We start from the raw sequence: 27,316 nt of genomic DNA, 5'->3' as shown, positions 1-27,316 counted from the left end.
GAATCAACAGAGCAACATAAGAAAATAATAAGAACTGAAGACAAAATAATAAAGTTATCCTCTCCTACTATTTACTAGTAGCGTATCACCTTTATCAAGTTACTCAACTTTTCTGGGCTTGAAATTTTCTTATCTGCAAGATGGGGACAATAACACTCATCTTGTAGTACTGCTTTAAAACAAAATTAAAATATAAATGTAAAGATCCTGGCAAATTGTGGCCATGTGACAAATATTAGTTCCTTACTCCCTCCCCCTCTTTCTTAATCCTTCTTCCTTTCCTTGATTTCTAAGCTCTTCCCACTTAAGATATCCTAGTCTTCTGTTTTCTATTCACTTTCCTAAGTATTTTCTCCATTGTTCTTTCTGTTTCTGACTCCACCCTATCCCCACCCCCTCACACACACAGAACAGTGTCCATCAGTTAACCATTACTAGGGTAAGGTCTGGCTCGGTAAGCCTCTCTATATTATCCAGCTAATCATCCCAAAACATCCCCCACTGGATTTCACTGAGCAGTTTTCCCATTACTAACAGCATTTTATGATCCTGAGTCTGGTACCCTCAGATTCTGCTTGTCCCTTACCTCTGACTCTTTCAATCCAACCCTGGGAGACCTGACACACACATCTCAACTCCCTCCTGACCTCACTCAGGCCGCACTCCCTCTCTCATTACTCACTCTGCTCTGCTCACTGGCCTCCTTCCATTTGCTGCTCCATTTGGCTGAAAGGCTGTCCTGGATATTCACATGGTTTAATCCCCCACTTCTATAAATTCTTGCTCAAATATCACCTTATCAGAGACAACTTCCTTGACATTCTGTATAACTATATAAAATAGCACAAACACACAAAACCCCAGTTTCCATCCCCTTTACCCTACTTAGTTTTATAGTACCTCTTACCACCCATAATATGGGTACTGCACTAGAGCAAAGGTAAATGAGTTGGTAGCTCCTTTAAAGCGTTCTTCTGTGGGAGGCCAAGGTTCACTTTGTGGGGCATTGGGTCCTCACTAGTGGATTATTCCTGGAAACATTAATTATTACATATGTTAGCTGATGATAACACATGTAAGATAAAGCTATAGAAACTCACTTTTCATTCTTGCTGCTGCCACTCCTAAGCACTTAGTCTACCTTCCCCTCCATATATCTTGGAATGTCTGCTTCTTCAGACATTCCAAGATATGAATTTATCTTGGCATCTATCATTTAGGGTGGGAATTCTAAACCCAGAATTCATGAAAGGGCTTCAAAGGATCCATGAACAACTTGAAATTATTGCTAAGTTTTGGGGATGTATTTGTTTTCTGGGGCAAGACTGACACGATTCAAGGGGTCTATGACTCCCTCAAAAAGAAAAAGATTAAAAATCATAGTCTTAGAAATGACAGCACAATATTCCCCTAACTTACTATGCATAATATTTAATCATTCTGTAGTATTATCCTCTTTCTCAATAGCCAAACACCAAGAGTAATGGGATAGTATCTACTCATTGCTAGCAGACTGGCTGGCACCTAACTGATTCTCAATAAATACTTATTGAATGAATGAAGACTCCATGGTGGTAAGAGCCTATTAATTAGTCATTCTGTCCATAATCTTCATTGAGCAAGACTTGTTCTGGGGTAGGGGGTGTCTTGATAGATCCAGTTAGATTATTCACCATCTACAGATAAGGGAAGAATTAATCCTACTGAAAAACACAAATCTCACTTTTAACAGGGAAGAGCCAGTCACAATGCACACTGTAAGAGAAGTTGATTGAAGATGAAATAGCTAGTTGAACCTCAGAAAGGGAACAGTGAATGGGAAGTTAGGTGGAGTGAAATTCAGAAAGAGGTAGCTCCCATAACCAGAATGCAAAGAGTTTATAATCCTGGCAAGGATCAGGCTTGTCCAGTTAAATCCAATACTAGAAATTTAGGCATATGTTCAAACCACCCGTCCCATCATTAGAGACAAAAGGAAGTTGAAAAACCAGTTGGTTGAGGTTTATATTTCTAATAGATTAAGTATAATAAAAGGAATTTCTGGTATCTGTGTATTATGTTAGTTTTTAAGCTTTATATAAAAAAATACACTGTTTGACTCAGGTCATTAAGTTGCATTTACTGTGTGTGTGTGTATTTTATAGATTTTTATATTTTGCATTTTATATTGAACAGCTTTTAAAGAGATTTATAGATAGCAATAAGTACCCTTATTTTGTAGACCCCCTGTTTTTCAGGCAACAGCATCCTTCACAGTAAATAAAGGGCTGCAACAACAGCTACAAAACAGTGGTTCTTTGGCTCTGCTTCCATTCATTCTGCAGGAAAGCCAAACTTCCTTATTTTCGCTCAAATTGTTCTGTGAAGCCCCAAGGTCACCTGCAGAGCTCCTGTCTTCACCATTTTTTTCCCAACTTGCTCTAGCTCTTGCTCTCTGCAGAAACTCCACTGTTTCTATTGAGGCTCAAAGGGCCGATGGACCTCTGGTACCTGCCCACATGTGCCTGCCCCAAGGCTATTAAGGTCCTACTTGAGGCCTTTTCTTTCTAAACCGTTGCTGAGGACTTCACCTTCTCTTAACATTGCCAAAACCACCAGCGCCAACTCCAAGCTCTGCTGAAACTTCCTGGTGTTCCAATACCACTTAAAAAAATTAAGAGCAACTTCTATTTTGTGTGTATATTATTATTTTTAATAAACTTTTTACTTAAAACACAGACTTTAAAAAACAAAAAAAGTTACAGAAAAATTACAAATACAGTACAGAGAGTTCCTGTATACCCTATACCCAATTTTCTCTATTATTAACATCTTACATTAATATGGAACATCTGTCATAATTAATGAACCAATATTAATGTTATTATTAGCTAAATCCATATTTTACTCATATTTCATTAATTTTTACCTGATGTCCTTTAGCTGTCCCAGGATCCCTTCCAAAATACATTACATTTAGTCATCATATCTCCTTAGGCTCCTCTTGGCTATGACAGTTTCTCAGACTCCCCTTCTTTTTTACAACCTTGACAGTTTTGAGGAACACTGGTCAAGTATTTTGCAGAATATCCCTCAACTGGAATTTGTCTTATGTTTTTCTCATGATTAGATTGGGGTTATATGTTTTGGGAAGGAAGCCACAGAAGTAGAGTGCCATTCTCATTACCTCGTATCAACGGTACATACTATCAACATGACATCACTGTTGAGGTTAACCTTGATCATCTGGCTGAGGTAGTGTTTGTCAGGTTTCTCCACTGCAAAGTTACTCTTTTCAGTCTTCCCCTCTCCCCCTCTTCCAGGCTAGTCTCTTTGAAAGGAAGTCAATATGCACAACCCACACTTAACCAGTGAGGAGCTATGCCCAGGCTCAGAGTATCTACATAAATTATTTGGAATTCTTCTACACTGGAGATTTTTATATTCCCTTCCATTTATTTATTTATTCAATTATTTATGTATAACAGTATGGCTTTGTGGATAATTAATGTATACTTTGGGTATAATCCAATACTACTTTATTTATTGTATTGCTTAAATGGTTACTTTGGTCAGCTCTTTCAGTTGGCTACCATGTCCCTTTGACATAGCTCCATCTTTTTTTTTAGAACTTTTACTTTCTGGCACTAAAAGGTGTTCTGGCATTACAGATGCTCCTGTATATTCCCTGCCCCAGTCCTTGAATCTGCCATTTCTCCAAGGAGCCCTGGTTCCTTTTATGGGAGAATGGTATTAGAAACCAAGATCTGGCCAGTAGGTGCACTCATTGCTATTGGGGTATTCTTCCTTCTAGGCCCTCCCAGCAGACAACGTAAGGAAATGTATGTGTGTGTGCTAACCCATATATATATACACACATAACTATAAATATTTCTGTATGTAACATCTGTATCTATATTAAGCTACACGAGTTCATACTGATATCTCCAACTGTAATTCATTACCATACGGAGCTTTCTAGCCTCTTCCCCTGGATTATCTGTAAACTCCCGCTCCAACAGTGGGAAACCTGGCTCCCACAATCTGCCATCCATTCACTTGGTTCTGCAGCTCCAGTGAATACAGGTGCTGCATTCAGATTTATTAACTTGTGCCCCATGGGGGTACATAACGTTTTCCACTAGAGTACAGTGCTGATGCATAGTCCCCTCGGCATTTAAGTTTAGACTCCACTCATTTCCAAAGTTACTTGGGTCAGTACCTTTTCTCCCACCCCTGTCAGTGAGACTGTTTCATAGATTGATTGAATGACTTATTTTAAATAAATTTATTGATTTATTTTTGGCTGCGTTGGGTCTTTGTTGCTGTGTGTGAGCTTTCTCTAGTTGTGGCGAGCAGGGGCTACTCTTCGTTGTGGTGCGTGAGCTTCTTATTGCAGTGGCTTCTCTTGTTGCGGAGCATGGGCTCTAGGTACACGGGCTTCACTTGTTGTGGTGCGTGGGCTCAGCAGTTGTGGCTCATGAGCTCTAGAGCTCAGGCTCAGTAGTTGTGGCGCATGGGCTTAGCTGCTCCGCAGCTTGTGGGATCTTCCTGGACCAAGGCTCAAACCCATGTCCCCTGCATTGGCAGGTGGATTCTTAACCACTGCGCCACCAGGGAAGTCTCATGTTTCATAGATTGATAATATAGTTAGATTATTTTGTCCCATCCTTTATTCCATCTTGGGATCCTCCAATCTCCTAAATTATTTAAAAATTTTGCATATATTAAGGTTCTATGGGTATATGCATGGTATCATATATCCATCATTACGGTATTATACAAAATGGTTTCACCACTGTAAAATATCCTCTGTGCTTTACCTATTCAATCCTCCTCCCCAGTGAATCCCTACTGATCTCTGCTAATGTATTTTATGGCTCTATAGTTTTGCCTTATGTAGAATGTTCTATTAATAGAATCATATAGTTTGTAGCCTTTCAGACCTGATTCTTTCATTTAGCAATATACATTCAAGATTCATCCATGTTTTTGCTTAGCTTGATAGCTTATTTCTTTAAAAAATTTATTTGTTTTAATTGTAGTAAAATACACATAACATAAAATTTACCATCTTAACTATTTTTAAGTACACTTAGTGGTATTAAATATATTCATATCGTTGTGCAATTCATCATCCATCTCCAGAACTCTTATTATCTTGCAAAACTAAAACTCTATGCCCATTAAATAATAACTCCCCATTCCTCCTTCCCCAGTCCTTGGCAACCACCATTCTGCTTTCTGTCTCTATGAATTTGACTACTCTAGGTCCCTCATATAAGTAGAATCTTACAGTATTTGTCTTTTTGTGACTAACGTATTCCACTTAACATAACGTCCTCAAGGTTCATCCAATTTGTAGTATATGTCAGAAGTCCCTCCCTTTTTAAGGCTGAATAATATTCCATTGTATGTTTATACCACATTTTGCTTATCCATTCATCTGTCAATGGACATTTTGACAGATGACACAAAAGTGTCAATGGACACTTCTTCTCAGTGAATAGTATTCCACTGAATGGATGTTTCCCTTTAGTTTGAATTTTTTTTTTCAATTGCAGCCCTTTTACCTTATGACAGAAGCATGAATCCATGGAGGCTGAGCTGGAGGCTGATCTAAATGACAGAGACCATGATGCTTTCACCATTTCTTCTCCTTTCTGACAGTGGCTCACATCCTTGAACCAGGCTTGGGGACTCAGCTCTCTCTTAGCATGGCTTCTTTCCTAAGGTACTATAGGAGCTATATAGAAATAGAGTCCTGAAGTCCTGCTCCACCAGTCCTCCAGCAATGCTTGAATCCTAAGGAGATATAGCATAGGCTCCAGCTGGGACCCCTGATGGAGAAAATGGAAGCACAAAGCAGTAGTCATTCCTTAGTGGCTGTTATAGACCAAATTGTGTTCCCTCCCCACAAATTCATATGTTGAAGCCCTAACCCACAGTGTGACTATATTTGGAGATAGGACCTTTACGGAGGTAGTGAAGGTTAAATGAGGTCAAAAGGCTGGACCTCTAATCTGATAGGACTGCTGTCCTTTTAGGAAGAGCAGAAGACGCCAAAGATCTCTCTCTTTCTGTGAGAACACAGAGGAAAGCCACGTGAGGACAGAGTGAGAAGGCCACCGTCTACAAGCCAGGAAGAGAGATCTCACCAGAAACTAAGTCTGGCACCACAGTCTTGGACTTTCAGTTTCCAGAATTGTAAGAAAATAGACATCAGTTGTTTACACTACCCTGTCTATGGTATTTTGTAATGTCAGTCTTAGCGGATTTATACAGTGGCAGAACTGCACCTAGTACTCAACCCGATTCCAATTTCAGAGTTCTTTCCATTCAGAAACATTGTGGGTTTTTTTTCTTTTCTTTTTTGATTTCTATCATTTATTTTTTTTTTAAAAAAGGCATATATGCAGAACCAGTGTTTCTCAGACAGATTGCAGTGACTGTGCTCGTGCTATCTCCTAATCCCTTTCATATCCTCTAGGATGATCAGAGAATCAGTCCATAGGTGTCCTCAGACTATAGATGTCAGTTCCCAACATTGAAGATAGGTTGTACAACATCAACATTAACAAGCCCTGATCTTCTGCTGCCATGATGGACGGAGATGAAAAGATTTCCCTGCTCCCAGTCTCTATTTTACTGAAAATAGGGAAGCTAATTTTATTTTTTAAATCTGAGGCTGTCTCATTTTTTCCTCAGATATCTGTTTTATTTTCACTGAAATTCACAAAAACAAAGTTCTAAAATAATTCCACATCAACAACAAAATTCATATTTATTAATTATTGGAGATTGTCATATTGAATTCTAAGAAGTTACAGAAACATTGCTTTTCTTTTCTTCTATTAGAGAAATATGAAAATAGAGATACTCACCTCTCCCACCCCCATGATACCAGATCACAGGACCTGAGCACTTCAGCTGTTTATAAGTTATCAATACTTTTTTGTTCAAATAAATGTAAAGTTTGATGAACCTTCCCTCCACACAATGGGAAAAGAGCAACTTTACAGTATAGAAACCTGGCAGACAATACCTTCATCAGGAGCTCAAAAGTAATTAACATCAGTAATAGGACAAACTGAAATCATGTCATCTGATAGGATACAATGTGAAGAGCATCCCATCATTTCTGTGGTATTCCTGTCAAAGATACATAACCTGAAACTAACATCTAGGCAACATCAGACAAACCCAAATTCAGAGAGGTGCTACAAAATAACTGACCTGTAATCCTCAAAACTGTCAAGGTCTGCAAGTCAAGGAGGGACTGAGGAACTTTTCCAGACTGAAGGAGATTAATGAGACATAATGAGTAAATGCAATGCATGATTCTGAACTGAATCCTTTTACTATAAAGGACAGTGCTGGGACTATTGGCCAAACTTGAATGGAGTCTGAGGGATAGATGGTAGAAATGTAAACAATGTTAATTTTCTGATTTAGTTGATCTTATTGCGGTTACATAGGAGTATGCTGTTTGAGGAAATAAACATTAAAATATTTAGGTTAATGGGACATCATAATAATATCAGCAACTTGCTTTCAAATGGTTCAGGAAAAAACAGTTCTTTGTATATACTTGCAACTTTTCTGTAAGCTTGATATAGTTACAAAATAGTTTTTTTAATGTAATGACTCAGATCTCTTCCCTAACATTCAGAGTTTTAAAGTTTCTGTCCCTGATAACATCAAGCCGAAGGAATTGCCTTTACAATCTCTTAAACATCCCATCTCCCTCTCTGTTTACAGATGCCACTGTAACGTAATTCTAAATTTTGGTGAGGTTTTCTCCCACCTTCATTTCTCTTTATCTTATGTGAGGCCTCAGTGCAAAATTCATCATTATATAACTTTCATCTGCTTGAACTCCATTTTTATATATTAGCCTTTATTAAGCACTAACTATGTGCTGGCCATGTACTAAGTACTTTTTAGTACTTAACCAGTATAGCATTATCTCATTTAACCTTGATGTCTTGCTACTTCCCTCTTCACACCCCAGCCTAGAGTACCCTGACCACCCTGGGCTTTCTCTCTGGGATTTTACAAACTGCACTGGCTCTGTCTCTCTTTCCTTTCTCTTGACCTTTTAGCTCCTACTTATCCTAAAGGGATCAGCTAGAATGACTCTTTTTCCAAGGAGCCTTCCCTTAAGTCTGAGTAGGAGGCCCTTCCCTGTGCTCCTACAGAGTAATGTCCTCTTTTAACCACAGTAGTTTTACACTATATTTTAGTTTTTCTTCTCTCTTTTGTTCCCTCTTGTAAGGTAGGTAAAATCAAGGACTACATCTTCACTGATATTTCACCAAAGCTAACAGGGTATGTTACACTGAGTAGGTCCTCAAAAAAAAAACATTTATTGAGTGAATAACTGTAAGCAAGGGAGGCTAGATGACTGGTCTCTATTGAGAGTCACCTTGATGAATCCACCATAGTCTAGGGTTATTTCTCAGTGTTGCAGGTCTGAAAACACAAGTGGATCAGTATCCAGAGTTGAGCTCTCTCTTCTCCTAAAGTTAAACTTTATCACACTAACAAAATCCAATAAAGGCCTAAAGGAATCAATAAAAAGGGGCTCTCACTGACCTAACATAGAAATAATAAATAGCATATCAGAAATAATAATGATTAAATGTATTGAAACATATCAAATATATAAAAATCCATGAGTTCATCATGGTAACAAGGTAATTAGTCATAATTAAAGGCTGCTGGGGCACTAACTCATTCTGAATATTAATAAAGGATATCGATTAAATCCTGGATTTCCTTTACAAACTGAATTTTAGAGTGACCAAATTGTTACTAAGGGAAAATTCTTCTTTATAGAAGAAATTCAGCTGATAAAGGAAAAGGAATGAGGGATTCAGAAAATCACCAATTTTCAACCCTTAATAAGTCAATAGAGCTATGAAAATAATGCATACTAAAAAGTGGAAGACTGATGATATATATATATATATATATATATAATATTTTTTTCTTTTTTCTTTTTTTTTGCGGTACGCGGACCTCTCACTGTTGTGGCCTCTCCCGTTGCAGAGCACAGGCTCCGGACGCGCAGGCTCAGTGGCCATGGCTCACGGGCCCAGCCGCTCCGCAGCATATGGGATCTTCCCGGACCGGGGCACGAACCCGCGTCCCCTGCATCGGCAGGCGGACTCTCAACCACTGCGCCACCAGGGAAGCCCTGATGGTATATTTATAAACCACTTGATCAATCTTAGTATTACCAAAAGTAGAACTATACATTATATGCCTTAAGTACACAGTGACACTTATGAAGTATTTTGCCTTAAAAAAAATAGAAAAGAAAGAAACTAAACTTAATTAAACATTTAAATGTAGCTACCAGTTTGAAGGAAATGCAAGGGATAGAGGAAAAAGTTAAATGACACCATGTAGAAGCAGTCAGCCAAATCCAGAATGTGGGACATTTTACAGAACAAATGACTTGGTTTCTCCAATAAATCAACAACATAGACTAAAGAAAACTAAGAGGCGCAATAATTTTTAAAGAATGGATTTTGTTTGGATCTTAAACCAAAAGACATGTTTTTAGTCAATTGGAAAAATGTGAATTTGGACTGGGTATTAAATGATATTTAGAAAGTATCGTTAATTTGTTACATGTGACAGTAACATAGTGTTTACATTTTAAAAAAAATATCTTTATCAATTAGGGATGCAGCCTAAAGTATATATGTGTAAAATGACATTTCAGTCAGGTTTCTAGCAGAAAACAGTAGCAAGCAAATCAGGTAATTTAAAGAGAATTTAATAAAAAGGATCCTTTTCAAAGATGCAGGAAGACTGTAGGGAAACTAGAAGGGATATCCCAGTACCCCTGGACTAGTAATAACAACTGTTAACACCCCTAGGCCTAAGGGTGAGGAAAGGGTGTGGTTATCAGAACCCAGAGACAGAGAAGCCTTGTGACAAGAAGTTGTGACATTTGGTTGAAGGATACACCTGGCTGCTACAAACCCTCAGAAAGGGAGCCAGAAGAATAGTACCTCAAGGTATTAAGCTCCTGGTGATACTATCCATTAGCAGAACCCAACTAGATGCTATTGGGTAAGGAAGTCCTTATGCTATTGGGTAATGCAGTCCTTATCTGCATTCTATACAGATAAGCCTCAAGGGAATCAGAGCAGGGATGAGAGGCAGAGAAAGAGTGGACTGGGAGGGGGACACAAGAGATACCTAGGAAAAATGACAAGATGTACAGAATTTGCTTTAAAATACTCCAGCCTCCTCCCCACCAAAACTGAATAAATGAAACAAAATTGGCAAAGTATCGATAATCATTGAATAGTATATATAGTGAAAACTATATAGGAATTCACTATATATTCCCTCTGTTTTGTATGTTAGAAAATTCTCATAATTAGAAGTTAAAAAAATGATTTAGTCCCTTAAGCATGAACTATCATTTAATTATTTAACGTAAATCATATTCTTTCCTGATAGTTGAAATTCTTGTATCCTCTCTCCAAGGCTTCTTTTTCGTGGTATTAAGAAGCATGGGCCAATGTTCATTGCAGCACTATTCACAATAGCCAGGTCATGGAAGCAACCTAAATGCCCATCGACAGATGAATGGATAAAGAAGATGTGGTATACATATATACAATGGAATATTACTCAGCCATAAAAAGAAACGAAATTAGGTCATTTGTAGAGACATGGATGGACCTAGAAACTGTCATACAGAGTGACGTAAGTCAGAAAGAGAAAAACAAATACCATATGGTAACATATATATGTGGAATCTAGAAAAAATGGTACAGATGAACCGGTTTGCAAGGCAGAAATAGAGACACAGATGTAGAGAACAAACGTATGGACACCAAGGGGGAAGTGGTGGGGTGGTGGTGGTGGTGTGATGAATTGGGAGATTGGGATTGACATGTCTACACTAATATGTATGAAATAGATGACTAATAAGAACCTGCTGTATAAAAAAATTAAATAAAGTTCAGAAAAAAAGAAGCATGGGAAGTCAAATTAGTACATAACATGAAATCAGAGCAAAAGGAAAAAGACAATCTAGAGGGCTTTTTCAAACAAGCCAACTTCTGTAAAAATCTGATCTTATCCATTTTATGTTGATTCAATGAGTCCAAATTTAAAGCATTGGTGATGCCTTAAAATAATTTTAATTTATCTGCACTCTTCTTCTTCCACCATATTAAATGATATCTTCTCTATTTTTTTTTTTTTTTTTTTTGCGGTACGTGGGCCTCTCACTGTTGTGGCCTCTTCCGTTGCGGAGCATAGGCTCCGGACGTGCAGGCTCAGCGGCCACAGCTCACAGGCCCAGCCGCTCCGCGGCATGTGGGATTTTCCCGGACCGGGGCACGAACCCGTGTCCCCTGCATCGGCAGGCGGACTCTCAACCACTGCGCCGCCAGGGAAGCCCTCTTCTCTATTTTTTTTTTTTAAATCCTCTCTTGACCCATGTAAAGCAAGGCTAATAATATCCAATGTTTGGCACAAAGTAGTGCTCAATAAATATGACATATTATTATAAGATTGTGTTATTGAGGCAGACTGTGTCTTATTAATGCCTGTGGCTCAACAAATATTTTTTTTAACTGAAATTAGAATTAACAGGAAGATAGGGAATTCCTTGGCAGTCCAGTGGTTAGGACATGGTGCTTTCACTGATGGGCCCAGATTCAATCCTTGGTTGGGGAACTAAGATCCCAAGCAAGCAGCATGGCACAGCCAAAAAGATAAGGGAGGAAGGGAGGGAGGGAGGGAGGAAAGTAATAAAGGAAGGAAGGAAGGAAACATATTACTGAGATAGAAGCAAAAAGTTCTCACAAAAATTTAACTGATTATATGTGACAGAGCACTAGATAAGTATCTTCCATTTTAGGATCCACTGATTGCTATGGACCTCTTTAAAGTTATAGTTTGGGTTTCCTCTCCACATAGGAAGCAGTGTATATAATAATAAGACATAACTGTTTCATATTATATTTAAATAATTCATGGCAAAGATTATAGAGACAGTCGCATTATAAATTTAGGACTTCATTTCTAAGAATCACCACTCAAAATAACTGATAATTTGTGATGGTTACACAACTCTGTGAATATAATAAAACCACTAAATGGTACACTTTAAAAGGGTGAATTTTATGGTATGTGAATTACATCTCAATAAACATTTGTAATAACTCTTTGCAAAGCACTTCATCTGTATTCTCATTCGATCTTCACAACAAAACCCTAAATTAGTTATTTACCATAATATTATGATGAGGAAACTGAAGCTCAGAGAAGTTTAATGATTTAACAATTTCCTCAAGATCTCACAGTAAGCATAGCGTAAGATGCAAACCCTCATTTTCAAATGCTAAATCCAGTGCTTTCACCAAACCTAGTATTATGTACTTCCTGCCTCACAGAAACAGGATATCTCTGTAATGCACAGAAGCAAAGTGGTTAAAATGGGGCCAACATTGCTGAGGAAGCCAGACTCTTCTAATCTTCCAACCTATGGAAGAGTCGTTCTTCCTCATGAAGACACTGGTCTTAGAACTGGAATTTTGAGATCTGGGTTTGCAAGACGCAGCTCTGTCACCCATACCAACAAACATTTATGTTGAAGGAAATGGGGTGGATTAATTAGTGATTTCTTGTTTCTGAAAACAGAGATTCATGTGATGTGAAATAATCACAAGTAACTAATTGGGTTTTTTTGGCCTTGTTCTTTAATTGCAAGAACTACCAAAATCCTTTTAATGACAATGTATATTATAATGTTATTAAAATTCTAATCGAAGTCCAAAAGGCTAGTTTTCTACATGGCTTGTGCTAGTAAAAGTGAATTATCAGCAGAGCAGTAAACAAAATATATTCACATTAACGAAAACTCACGTGACTTCTAGTAAAGGGGAGCGACAAAAGCGTTACACTCACAGGATTGATTTAAAAGCAACCTCTTTCAACAGCGGTGAGCAAACAATAGTTTTAATTTACTCAATTCTTTCCTGGTCAGGCACCAACACAGGAAAGAAGAAAGGACTTCATCTTTCTACATAGTTTGTGTGTTTTCTGAAAAAATTTATATTTTTTAATTCAGAGAATACCTACTGGCACCACAGAAAACTTGGGAGTTACGAAGAGAACTTTCATTAGTTATTAGACGGCTTCCCTGGTGGCGCAGTGGTTGAGAGTCCGCCTGCCGATGCAGGGGACACGGGTTCGTGCCCCGGTCCGGGAAGATCCCACATGCCGCGGAGCGGTTGGGCACATGAGCCATGGCCGCTGAGCCTGCGCGTCGGGAGCCTGTGCTCCGCAACGGGAGAGGCCACAACAGTGAGAAGCCCGCGTAACCGCAAAAAAAAAAAAAAAAAAAACGCTCTTTCATTAGTTATTAGAGGACAAATTGAGACTGGGAAGGAAAGCTGAGGAGAATTAGCAAGAATGACAGGGACGGAGTAAAGGGACAAAGTAGGTAATTAAATAGTTAATCCCACTAAGGGGACTGTAAGTAAAGAAAAAATATGGGAGACCTCTATAAGTTAATGATCACTCAAGAAAGCAGGTCTGCTTAACCACGAAACCAAGCAGGCTTGCATAGCAACCGAAGCAGGAGACATGACCCAAAACAATAAAACAATGGTGGCATGAGACTCACATCCTGCCCAGTGAACTCAGTAAGTTAATGACCCCTAGGACATACTCTCTGCACACATAAAAAACAATACTTTATGGAAAAGTGACATTTCAAAGTGAAAGACCCTCACTGTACTGAGACCTGAAATAATTTTTCCATAGTGCCATGACAGTCCTGGCTTGACCATGTAGGGACAAGAAAACTCCCCTGCCCAACCTGCAGGAGGAGCTGATGATGGAAGCTTGACGTCTACTGAAGAATGAGGAAGAAGGCGGTTTTCTCCCCCCCTCCCCACTTTTCCTTTGATTATAAAACTGTAGCCCACTAAGTTCTCAGGGCACAGCATCCTCTCGCCTGCCCACTTGTAAGCCTCACAAACATCCTATTCTAATAAATCACTTCTTATCTACCACTTCGCCTCTGGCTGAATTCTTTCCGTGCCGAGACATAAAGGATCCGAGCTCCTTGGAGCCCCCCAGAGATGCCACCTAGTGGTGTCAAGAACACCTTCCAAGCGCTCTATCACTTGAAGCTCGGGCTAATTATTCCTCTCATTTTGGCTCTTCTCTCACTTCTCTCCAGCCCTCAGAAATGTGGACTTGTGTTTCAGCAGAGCCCAGGGGAGGCAGAACTGAGGCTGGAGAGTGCTAAGGAATTTGCACCCCTCTCCCCCAACTAAACCATGACACCCATTCCATTGGCAGAAAATCACGACAGGTGCAAGGTCTGAGGAATCTCAGACATTCCCTCCCAGCTGCACCCACAAAGGGCCGCCCAAGGTGGGCGAGCTGTTGGGAGTGGGGGGCGGTGGCAAGACGTGCTCTTTCAACTTCAGCCTAGCACTTCTTGAACACTTCCTGTCTGCCAGGCTCTGTGCTACTTGCCTTCCATGCTTTTTTAAAACAAATCGATGAGGTGGGTCGTCTGACCCACAACTCTACGAGGTAAACGTCACAGGCAGGTGAAAAAAACTAAGGCTCAAGGAGACCCAGTTGCCTGCCCTTCTTCACACAGGTCAAGCCCTGGTTCGCTCTGAAATCTACTCCCCGCAAACCACCACCCAGCCCCACCCCCGACCTTCGCGCTGCACCTCCGTCACTTCCCGTCTTCTCAGTCGCCCCATAAATTAAAAACGAGGTGGTTGGCCGAGATGAGCTTTAGCGGTCTTTCCAGCTTGCCGGCTTTACAGTTTTAGGAGCGGGGAAGGAAAACCCCTCAAGGTTCCCACGTCAAAGCACCTGTCCAAGCGCAAGGGGCGCGCGCCCTCCCGCTTAGCACCGGGAGAAGCGCGCCCGGCGTCGCCAGGGGTCCGGCGGCCCCAAGCCTAGCCTCTCGCAAAGGCGCGCGGGCCGCCGCGCGCATGCGCAATGGCCTCCGGACGCGCGCCTTCCCTCCACTCCCTGCCCCACCCGCGCCTGCTTCCAGTCCCAGAGGGAAGCGGCGAGGGCGTGTGCTTGTCCGGCTCCTGCTGACCTTTGGCCCCTCAGCCAGTGCCCTCGCAGAGCTGTCCTCGTCGCCCCTCCTCCCCGGCTCTGGTAACAACACCCTAGCTCAGAGCCGGGGAGGGGAGGAGCCTTTCGCGTAGCGCCCCCGGTGCCTCCAGTAAGCCTAGAGTCGGCCCGCCCCGAGGGGCGTGAGGGGGCGGGGCTGAGGACTTAGGACTCCGGCCCATAGACCGCCTCCTGCCGAGCCAGAGCAGGCGTCCCAGTCTGGTGTTGAGAGAGCCATGACGGCGCTGCGGGGGCTCTGGCCCGAGATGCAGGACACCTGTATCTCGCTGGGGCTGATGCTGTCGATCGTGCTGTTCATGGGGCTGGCCCGCGTGGTCACCCGGCAGCAGCTGAACAGGCCCACTGCCCACGCCTTCGTCTTGGAGTTTCTGGCCACGTTCCAGCTCTGCTTCTGCACCCATGAGCTGCAACTGCTGAGCGAGCAGGAACCCCTGCACCCCACCTGGCCGCTGACGCTAACCTACTTCTTCTCGTTGGTGCATGGCCTGACTCTGGTGGGCACCTCAAGCAACCCGTGCGGCGTGATGATGCAGATGATGCTGGGGGGAATGTCCGCTGAGACGGGTGCGATGAGGCTGTTAGCTCAGCTGATTGGTGCCCTGTGCAGCAGATACTGCATGGGCGCCCTGTGGAGCCTGGGACTGACCAAGTATCACGTCAGCGAGAGGAGCTTCGCTTGCAGGAATCCCATCCAAGTGGACTTGCCCAAAGCGGTCATCATAGAGGCCGTCTCCTCCTTTATCTTCCACAGCGCTTTGCTGCACTTCCAGGAGGTCCGAACCAAGCTTCGTATCCACCTGCTGTCAGCACTCATCACCTTTTTGGTCTATGCAGGTTTGTTATTCCCACAAAACACTTGGCATGTCCGGAGCTTCTATGACTTGAGGCTCTAAGTTCTTTGCCAAGATACATTTTAAACCATTATGCCTCTGTGAAGTCAATATTGGTATCTCCGTAATTCTAATCATTTTGCAGCTCATTCTTTACCGATAGGGTCGAAATATTGATCCTCCATTCAGTGTTTTGTTTTTTTTTTAACACCCAGAGAAAGCCACTTCTGTGCTGAAACTGAGATCGTGTGAGATATTGCCAAGGGTTCAAATATCCTACAAAGGGATTGTTGTAATGGTAGAAAGGAAAGATAACATCAGCTACCTCTTGCCAACTTGGTATAGATCCTTTCTGAGACTCTCACTGAAACATGATCCTGGGTGTCAAAAGTTCCTTCCAATTTAAAGCACAAGCTACCTGATTGGTTAGTAGTAAGAGTGGGAAGTAGAAATTCTGTAGTTCTATTTCTTAGTTCTTTTTCTACAAAATTACTTAAAATCATTTATCTCCTTAATAATTCATCTTGAGTTATAAGTGAATTTTTAATGGCCTATCAAGAAAGATGTGTTTTAAAATCAAAACGTGCTTGAAATCAAAGACGCTTTTTAAAAACTAATAATTCTTGAGAATCTGCTGATTTCTCGTAAACCATTTGTTCACCTTGACAGATCTCAGATTTAGTGGATAATCTGAATATTCCAAATGGGACAAGAAAATCCAAAAAACAAAAGTTTGATGATGAAGTGTGTTATTTTAAATGATCACAACAAAATATTTCATTAGGACTATATCTGAATTCTAAGATGTTTTGGAGGCAGGAATCTAATAAAAGGAATTAGTAGTAAGAGTCAGTCTTCTGCCCACTGAAAGGGAAACTATGAGTAGACGCAAACCTCAAGATAAGGAATTTTAAACATATGCTTGACTTCCTAGGTAGAAATGAAAGAATTTCCAATCCATTTCAACTTCTTTAGATCTAGTACCATTTTTTTTGTAGAGGCAGATGGAAATAAATGGTATAGGAGAGAAGGAAGGATTTATGCATATTTGAGGGGTTGGTGAGTAGTTGCTTATTAAAGTTTTAGGTTTGGGCCAAAGCAGAAACATCCCTTGAAAAAAGTTATGCCACAATTTAGCTCTGTACTTATATAATTAGAAGTGGTAAACATTTAAAAGATGTTTTAAGTTAATAAAATGTTATACACAGTTCCTCTTCCCTCTCTTGATTATCTTTAAATTGGTATTCTTCCTATTTTTGTACTTTTAATACATATTTATGATTTCATAATAATACTGTATATATTAGCCAATACCTATTTTATAAGTGACACAGATTTTGAGAGAAGAAAAACAAGATAATAATTGAAGTTATACATAAATATAAGGAGAGTTATTAGAAAGAACCCATAAAATAACAATTTAAGGTGTTCAAAAACACTGCTCTTTTTCTTCCCCTCACACTATTGACATCGACATTGCTGAAATGAAGACACTAATTGGTAGAGGAGGAGGAGAGAGTGAAGGGATCACTACAGCAGTGGTTCTCAACATTCTCTCTGCGTTACAGTCACCTAGGGAGTGTTTTAAACATACCCATATCTGGGTGCCAAGATTAAGATTTAATTGCTGTGGGAAGGGGCCTAGGCAATAGTAGATTTAAAATTTTCCCAGGTGATCCCAATATGAACCACTGCTCCAGTCTAGACTTTGCTGGCCATTTCAGTAGCCACTACTCACATATGGTTATTTAGGTATAAATCAACTAAAATTAAATATTTACTTCTTCAGTTGCTATAGCCACATTTCAAGTACTCAATAGCCATATGTGGCTAGTGGGTACAATATTGGGCAGTGCTGGAGGCTGTTGGCAGGGACAGAACCTAACAATTATTTAGCACTGTTACAGAAATTGATACCCTATTACGATCTTCCTTTTCTGCCAATATAAGGGAGATAAGAATATTCATTGGGCAACATGCCAAGCATGTAGGAAATTTATATGAGTTATCCTAGTTAATCCTTACAGCAACCCACTGATGAATACATTATTCCCATTTTTATGTAAGTGAGGCTCAGAAAAGTGAAATGACCTGTCCAAGGTCACACAGCTAGAATGTGCTGGAACCATGGTTTAAACTGACACTAAAGCTTATACTCATTTCATTATCAGCATTTCTACAGCATATTCCTCAAAAGTAACAAAAATATATACATACAATTGAATATTGTTCAGCCATGAAAAGGAATGAAGTTCTGATACATACTACGATAGGAATGAACCTTGAAAACATTATGCTAAGCAAAATAAGCCAGACACAAAGGGACAAATGTTATATGACTCCACTTATATGAAATATTCAGAATAGGCAAATTCATAGTCAGAAAGTAGAATAGAGGTTACCATGGGCTGGGTAGCAGGGAGGAATAGGGACTTTTTGTTTAATGGGTACAGAGTTTCTGTTTGGGGTGATGGAAAAGTTTTGGAAATAGTGGTGATGATTGAACCTTGTGACTGTAATTAATGCCATGAATATACACTTTTAAATGGTTAAAATGGCATATTTTATGTTATGTATATTTTAGCATAACTTAAAATAATTTAAGTTACAAAAGGATTCTGTTGCCAAGTAAATTTGGCAAACACTGGATTAAACAGATTTTCTAATTTAAGACTTCACAGAGCCTTTACTATGCTACTGTTTATTGTGAAACTCCAACAAGAGAAGCATGTGGAACACAGTTTTTCAAACTTACGGAATCCTTTTGTCTAGGAGTGTGTAGCAGAAGAGAACATACTTTGGGAAGTGCTGCGCGAAGCCGTGTCACTCCCCATTTTTTCTATGGATATAAGTCATAACTTTAGATCAGTTATTCTAAATAGAGTGAACTGTTTGGGGACTAGCTGAGTGTGTGTCTTACCAGGCAGAGGTGAGGCTTTTGTAGGAAGGAGTTAAGAATGGATAGGGAAGGAAAGTCAGGGGAAGCATCTGCTAAATCAGGCATGGTTACAAGTTACTTTGATATGTCTTTCTCTCTTTTTTTTTTTTTAAACTTCTAAGATACTATTAGTACTGGTTTGGCTAAGTTGCATGCTGGGATATTTCTTTAATCACTTGCATTTTGAGGACCCTAATACAGGTCACATCAAAAGAACTGATAATTTAAGATTACAGAACATAACTGTCCAGCAGCATGGCCACAGGCTCCTTGGATGGCCAATGATCAAGCATCTCATTGTGTATTTATTGATTTAGCACCCTGCACTTTGATGTGCAGATGGAGGCCACTGATGTCATTACCACTTATCATGTATTTATTGACTTCCCAAATAAAGTAAAAAAAACTGTGATTTATTAACATATTAAAGCTATAAAACTATTAATGGAAATTTCAAGCAAATCTTCCTTAATTTAGGTTTTGGGAGAATTTGGTTCAATGACCAGGGTAAGAGAGAACTGCATTCATTTTTAAATTAATTACATATTGGGAAAAAAATCTGTTATTTTACATATCCAAATAGGCTGTCTTTATTACTGTACCCTGTTCATTTCCTTTGTAGAATTTTTAAATTATATACTTGTTTTCTGATGTAATGCCTGTCTTCCTCCACCAGACAGTAAGCTTTATGAGTAGAGAGACTAAAATTGTTTTATTCATTATAAGTTATAACTAGGACTTAGCATGGTGTCGCCTGTTACAAATAAATACTCATTATTTTTAGAATGAGTGAATGAATGAATTAGCAAATACTCTATTCATTTAAAAATAGAAAGAAGTAATACATATCTGGGTATTCCATATTTTATGTCTAAGAGCTTTCAAAATAAGCCTAATATATTGTTTGAAGTAACTGCATTTTTACTTCATTTCATTACTCCATTCAGGAGGTTTTTGTATCCTTCTAAGTCACGAAGAATTTGGGTAAGATTATTTGTCAAAGGAGAAGGGAACTAAGTCCTTTACATATGTTTATTTTTAATCAATAACCATATGAAACAGGTGCCAATTTACAAATGAAAAACAGCTTCAAACGAAGGTCCAAAACTTTTTTTTTTATCATGCCAGTATAATATAGTGGTTAAACACACAGCCTTGGAGTTGGACTGTGTCCATAGGAGAGATAATTTAGGTCTCAGTTTCCTCATCTTTAAAATGGAGAATAACACTACCTATCTCTTCAGACTATGATGAAGAATAATGTATTCCAAGTTCTTCCCAAAGTAACTGGCACAAATGTTCTGGTCACTGGAAAGGCCTAGCTTCCATTATAAATTAGTTAATTGACATTCTAGCTTTTACACGAGTCTTACATGATTTTAACTAGTGTCATTCTGTCACAGAGAATTTGATTCCCTTTAGGAGTACTGAGAAACATTAGTGCCTATAATTATCAGATTTGGGACTCAGTCTTTGTGGTAATTTCACCAAGGTCATACTGTCTTCTAAAACTCTTGGCAGTCAGCCAGCTGGATCTCCCTGTTGATACCTCTTCTTCAACATGTTATGGCTTCTCCCCTCCAGACATCAATAAATAGTAACTCATTTTTCAAAGCCATTTTCTGTAAGTTCTGTGCCTGATGGATGATTCTTACTTTTTAAATAATTCACATTTAATTACACAATACATGAATGTGTTATTTTTGTAAAAAATGGAAATATTACCAATGAGACTTTTTATTGCCATCCTTCATGCCTGTCCCCTCTCCTTCCCTGCCTACTCTTCTCACCAGTGTAGTCCTCTGTGTGTGCATATGTGTCCTTCCAAATTCTTATGTGCATTTATTATACGTATAGATAGGACCCTATAGAAACTATTATATGTGTTCATGTTAACATGAAAGGTATCATACTTTACTTTCTGCAGTTTGCTTTTTTTAGTGGTGTGGTTCAATGTTATCTTGGAGATCTATATTAGTAAAGAGATTTCACTTATTTCAGTACTGAGTGGTATTCCAAATTAATAACAAAGTTGTATATTTAGCTACCTTCTTCTGAATGGACATTTAGGTTTTTCCCAGTTCATTGCTACTATAAATAAACAACCTTATGTGTGTCTACTAGTATACAAGTACCAGTAGTTCTCTAGGACAGTGGTTTTCAATGCGACAGTTTTGCCCCCCGCCCCCCCCAGGGGACTTTTGGCAATGTCTGGAGACATTTGTGGTTGTTACAAGGTGGGAGATGGATGTGCAACTGGCATCTAGTGGGTGAAGGCTAGGAATGCTGCTAAAAATCCTACAATGCAAAGGACAACTCCCAACAAAGAATTACCCAGTCTAAAACATCAAAGCCAATGCCACATTTTGGGCCTTTTGTTGACACAATGGATTTCTGAATCAGTTAACTTATCCTTAAAATAACAGTAATTTATTATTTTTCATGACTTTGTGGATTAGATAGGAAATTCCTGAGATCATATAGCTGGACAGTTAGTATGTCTGAAAGAGCCAAGGTGCTTCACTCGTCCAGCAGTTGGTACCAACAGCAATCTAAGATGCCTCAGTTTTCTTCCCTGTGGCCTCTCATCCTCCAGCTCACTTACATGGTCAGGACATTGTTCCAAGAGAGTAAAAAGTGGAAACCGACGATGGCTTTATTGAGACCTGAACCTAGAATTCACTCAGTGTTGCTTCTCACATTCAGAATTCACATAGCATCACTTCTGCTGCATTCTATTTGTCATTGCAAGTTGCAAAGCCAATCCATATCCAAGACAGGAGAATAGACTGTACCTCTGGGTAGGAGGAGCAGCTTCTACCAAGTCACACTGAGCAGAATTGGTGATGTAAGGGTTAGAAGATAAGTGTGAAGTAGTTGGAGTTTTAGAATGGTATAAAACTGACTGACAGTGTTCTCAGACCTAATGGAGATACCAAAGACCTAATGGGAAAACTGACGCAAACTAATTATGAGGGCAATGATTCAGTCTATTTTTATTGATAAATGCCGAAAAAAAATCACAGGTCACTTATATTATCACCGCACATATTACATTATATTTTATTAAAAAGATCTGTGTGAATCCTTATATTTTTATCCATGGTGTCCAGAGCATAAGAACTCAATAATTTTTTGTGGAATTAAGCTGAAATGACCACATGCCAACCAAACAATTCTGTTGGCCCTTGGCAATTGCAGGTTTAACATTCCAAGATTTGACTATTCAAGAGTGGTCCTGAAGGTCCATGATGTGATGTCATTTATAATTGCTGAGGCATAAATATGAATCATGCTGTGAGGCTGGTATGCTAAAAAGGACTCTTAGCCATGGAGTGAACTCAGTTCAGTGTCAACATCTTTACCTCCACACAGCTTCAATGTTTTCAGCCTATCAGGAGTGAAATCTCATTAGTGAAATCTTATGAAAGGGTCTCTTAATTTCCAATTTTACTTCACTGCATTTTATAAAGACAATTAACATGCTATAGTGGCATATGTCCACGTAAAATTTGTGAAGATCTCCGGATCCGTAGCTGTGGCTGAGTCGGAGGCAGACAAGTGTGCCCAAGCTTCCACATGGAACCACCACCAGAAATGTCTCTATCTCAGGGGTACAATTAGAATATGTTTTGAAAAGCTGAGCCACAGTTCAGGTGAGTACCACTGGACAGGCAGTCCAACCTCTTTTGCCTTTCCTTACTTGCTGTGTAGCCAGAACTATAAGCTCCTGGGCCCCATCTCAGAGAGAGACCCTGTGCAGAGCTGGACCATGAATCCTGAAAAGTAGTCAACAGTTAGAATTTGTGCTTATCTTTCACGACTACTCACTTTTTTTTATTTTTAAAAATTTTGTAACCACTTTATTGAGATATAATTCACACACTACTCAGTCACTTCTTCAGGGCTCTGCTGCCAAGTAAAAATGGAGTCAATGATAATGCTGTGGTCCATTTTTTGTTTTCAAAGCAAAGGTACTTCTGCTCAAGAGGATCTTGGGGTATTGTACCCATTTAAAATGTTTAAATGTACTTTCGTCTTATCTTTATTATTATTCACTCATTTAAGTTGATGAATGTTAAGAAGGGCAGCCAAATCTCCTGTTTTATAAAACTGTAGGAACAATAACAGAGCAGGTTAACTTTCAATGTGCATTTTATAATATACTATAGGAAAAGCATTGGATTAAAATTCTTAATGTCCTTTGTCCCCCCACCCCCACTTTTTTGCACCTGGCATATTATAATCTATAATCTATTTTTATCCTCTATGCCAGGTGATTCTGCAAAGGAAGATTACAGAATAAGAATACTTAAATACCTAAAATGAAATAGTTACATTTAGTAATCCCTGTATTTCTAGTTGCAAGAAAATGTAAGATATATGGTTTGGTATCATTCTGTTTAAAATGTATTACAGGAGGAAGTCTAACAGGAGCTGTATTTAATCCAGCTTTGGCACTTTCACTACATTTCAAGTGTTTTGATGAAGCATTCCTTCAATTTTTTATAGTATATTGGCTGGCTCCTTCTTTAGGTAAGCATATTTTTATTTAATATAATTAAAAGATTAGAATATTTTAAATATGATATGGAATGTCACTGTAACATGTCAATTTCCAAAGCCAGAGTAGGGACAGAAAAGAAAAAAGGTAGGAAATGTTATGCCTGAAGTAACATTTTATTTTGTGCAGTATCCTTTAAAACTGTTTTTATCTTCAAAGAAACAAATTACCTAGTTAAGGGTAGTCAGTTTGAGGTCTGATACCCCTTTAAGAAGCCCTCAGATATGAGGGCAAAAAAATGAGGAGTAATTACTTCCTTTAAAAACAATCTTTTTTTTTTGGCTAAAGGAATTTGTTTTTTTCAAGTTTGTGAGCGCCAAATAAAATACTATTTAGTTCATTTGACTCATTTTACAGAAGGGCATCTCATGAAACAATGCAGAACTATAATAAATGTAGTTTTAAAATTTTCCACAAGTTGCATTCCTGTTATCTCTATCTGGATCAGATATGTAAAACTCCTCTTTTCAGGTAGGTCAAATAACATAAAAAAGTTATAAAATAACTGTAATCGTGATATGCATTTCCTTATGTAAGTTATCAGCATTTCTTGATTTTGTTTAGTCATCTGTTTTAAGCCTGACTATAATTCATAACTATAAATGAATATGAGGATAGCTGGCCTTCTGTTAGTTCATCCTTCTTTTTATCCGGTTTGCATTTTGTTTCTTGTTGCTCATTTCTTTAAAAAAAAAAGGGGGTGGGGAGGAGGGTACTTATAGGAGAGAACACAGGCATAACAGGTTTGAATAGCCATCATACTTCACTCCTTCCATTCCTTCCATTCGTTTCATTTAGGAATTTTCCTCACATTTAGTATCTATTATGCTCAGCAATATCTATAGGCCTAAACATGAAGAATATCAGAGAAAACCTGTATTTTAAAATGCTAATAATGGTAGCTTTTTCTCATCTATTGATTACTAGTATTTTCCAGTAAGTTCTTTAAATTTTCTCTGCTCTTAATTTTTAAGAAGTAAAAAAGGTCACTGAAGTTCATGAAGTTAAAAATATCACTAATTGGACTGGTCTACTGAAGTTTTTATATGGAAAAATTCTCTTAATATGTCTTATTTGAAATGAACATATATTATTAACATTATATATTTGTTAATGTGCTCCAACTACAATTTTAACAGTAGGCCCATGATACTAAGGAATTATGTCATTCACTACTTGAAAAAAAACTAAAAAGTAGGCCTTTCCAAAAGAATTTTAAAAGAAAAAAGAAACAGAAGTCATTGCCATTCTCTGTAAAAAGACCATGACTTTTTTTTCATTAAACACATTTTCTAGCCTAAATCACTTGATAACTTTTTCCTGGAAGAACATACTGGAAAAAAGTCTCATGACAGAAAGGAGAAATCACTTCTGCCCCTTTAGCAAATATACAGACCAGACAGTAGTAGGGTAGGGAAAACAGTATATTCTCTTCATGACAGTGTGGGGCAAACAGGAAGAGAACATTACTTGTTGCCGTTACCAAAACATTTTAAAGAACCACTTATCCAAAAAACAATCCAAATATGTAAATGAAAAACAAATATACTTTTATTTCTTTACTTCCTATCCAAGGGATCTTTTAAAAATGGGATTGGGATCAAACTTTTCTGCAATTATGTATGGCCCTAATTAGCCTGTTGAAAATATACATTCAAAGATTCTTCCTTTGTTAACCTAAGGATCTCCTAGCTTTTTCTAAACAGACCCAAATAAAATTTCTGTTCTAGTTTTTCATTTAAAGAGCCATGTTCCTATACTGCTTTCAGAAGTTTGTGAATGAGAAACAATATAGAAATAATTCGATAGATGTGGATAAAAGACGTGACTAAATGACAGTTTTTAGAATACTGAATTCTGGCTTGCCACTGACTTTTGTCATACACTGAAATTACATTCCCATTGGGAAAAGAAATGGCCTCAAATGAAATAAGGTCACTATTAAACTCAAGAAGGATAAGAAAAATAAATTTTATTTTTACAAGAGTCATTCAAAGAGCTAAGTAAGAGATGAGGAGTCAAAGCAAACAAACACTAGGCAGTGCCACAGAGTGCGACAGAGGAGAGTAATTGCGAGATACCTATCTTCTTTCCCTTCTTGACCAAGCAGGGAGCAAACTATTCTTGGAAGACATGGTCCTTGTTCTTTCTTGTTTCTCTTCATAGCAGAGATAATTATAATTCCTTTAATGGGCCCTGCCATCTTCCCCAATTAATGTTAGAAATGTGACTATAAGAATGTATATAGAATTAATTCTCTAGCTTACACATTTCATATAATAAAAATCTGCAAATTCTATTTGCTTCTATGAAACTGCAACTCCATTTTTAGAAAGTTTTAAATGTAATGTCTTATTTTCTAGCTGACTTTATAAAGAAAATGTCAAATTTTGTGGATTTATTAACAGACTGTTTCTGACTTTTAAAAAAATCTAAAGCCTTTGTTTGCAAATCAGATTCATCTTTCAAAAATATGTTAAGCTATCCAAATGCTAGTCAAACCTTAAGGTTTCCTCTTGTTAGCAAACAGGAGTAAACTATCAAATCTGCATGTGACAAAAACACATTCTTAATCTAAGTTTAAACTGATTTAGAGCTTTAAGCCTACATACCTTCAGATAAAAACATTAACCACTGCAGACTTCTCTGTTAGACAGTGATTTGAGTCCTGTGCCTAAATCTCCTCTGTCCCTATTTCCCACTGAAAAATTTTAAATCTTAAAAAATGTTTTTTAAAAAAATCACAGTTTACATATATATACATATATATATATATGCTAGTTTAGATTTATCTGGCATGACCTCAAAAATGAAGATTTGCTAATATGTGATTTTTTTAAAAACATATTTAAGATTTAAAACGTCAACTGAAGTTTTCTTTCAGATACTCTGCTTATTAATACAGCTCTAAAAGCTATTAATCGTTGAGACTAAAATGGAGACACAAGTCCAGAGTTTCTCACTCAGCAAGTCAGTAATGAAGCCAGAACTAGAACTCCAGATCTATTTTATTTATCCTTTGAATTCATTGTTTAGATCCTACTGGTTTTTCCAAGTACATACTGTTTTTAAGGATTCATCGTTGAAGAAAAATAATGTGAGAATATTATATTTTAAAATACCTACATGTTTCATGTAGAACTGATGTAGCTAATTCTCTTAAACATAGCTCTACAAATCTCTAGGTATGTAACTGTATATAATCTTAAATTATAACCACTGAATGATTATTAACTTCCTTAGGGATTGTTTTGTTTTTACTGTACTTTTCTTTCAGGTATATTGCTGATGATTTTGATGTTCAGTTTTTTCCTTCCATGGCTGTATAACAACCACACAATTAATAAAAAGGAGTAACTATTCTAAAAGACTCAGACTAAGTTTCAGGACAGTCAAGATGGATGTGATAAAGATTTTATCACCTAATATTCACACACTGGCTGCACTGGAGTCGTCAATGTTATCTTCCTTTGAAGAAACTGCCTTAGAGTTTTCATCACTGGGACTTAAAAAAAATTACTGTGAAAATGAGGTATCCTGTGTTTTTCAGTTAAGACTTGTTCTTTTAAGCGTGTATTAAATGCTGCTAGAAAAGACTCTTTAAATATAAATCTCAAGTGATAATTGTTAATTTTGATGAAAAAGAAATTGAGTACAGGGTGAGAAGGGAAGGGAAGGTGATGGTAGGACCAAGAAAGAGTACGTGTATCATGTGTCACCTGAATGAACAAGATTTTTAACCAAAGTTCAAACAGTCATGCTTACAAAACTGGAGAGAGGATACTTTTCAGCCACTACCTCACACAGTGATACCATCAGCAGTGTCATCTTTCAATAGGAAAGTTG

The 27,316-nt window shown here is 38.4% G+C and overlaps 1 protein-coding gene across 2 annotated transcripts; it reads left to right on the top strand.

The window, feature by feature from the left end:
- The first annotated feature begins 15,040 nt into the window (after nucleotides 1-15,040).
- AQP11 (aquaporin 11) lies at nucleotides 15,041-27,094 on the top strand. 2 transcript variants are annotated; one of them, XM_065882162.1, is made up of 3 exons: nucleotides 15,041-15,972; nucleotides 23,326-23,442; nucleotides 26,748-27,094. In XM_065882162.1, exons 1-3 carry the CDS (start codon nucleotides 15,354-15,356, stop codon nucleotides 26,825-26,827), a joined length of 816 nt encoding a protein of 271 aa, XP_065738234.1. In that variant the 5' UTR covers nucleotides 15,041-15,353; the 3' UTR covers nucleotides 26,828-27,094. The 2 variants fall into 2 exon arrangements, with proteins under 2 accessions (XP_065738234.1, XP_065738235.1); XM_065882163.1 differs by lacking the exon at nucleotides 23,326-23,442 and having other exon boundaries at nucleotides 15,354-15,972; nucleotides 26,748-26,833.
- Nucleotides 27,095-27,316: the final 222 nt, after the last annotated feature.

This window comes from Phocoena phocoena, chromosome 8 (assembly GCF_963924675.1).
Source record: "Phocoena phocoena chromosome 8, mPhoPho1.1, whole genome shotgun sequence".
NCBI classification, from domain to species: Eukaryota; Metazoa; Chordata; class Mammalia; order Artiodactyla; family Phocoenidae; genus Phocoena; species Phocoena phocoena.
The sequence above is the reverse complement of the archived record's forward strand: the minus strand, read 5'-3'. Positions and strand labels throughout refer to the sequence as shown.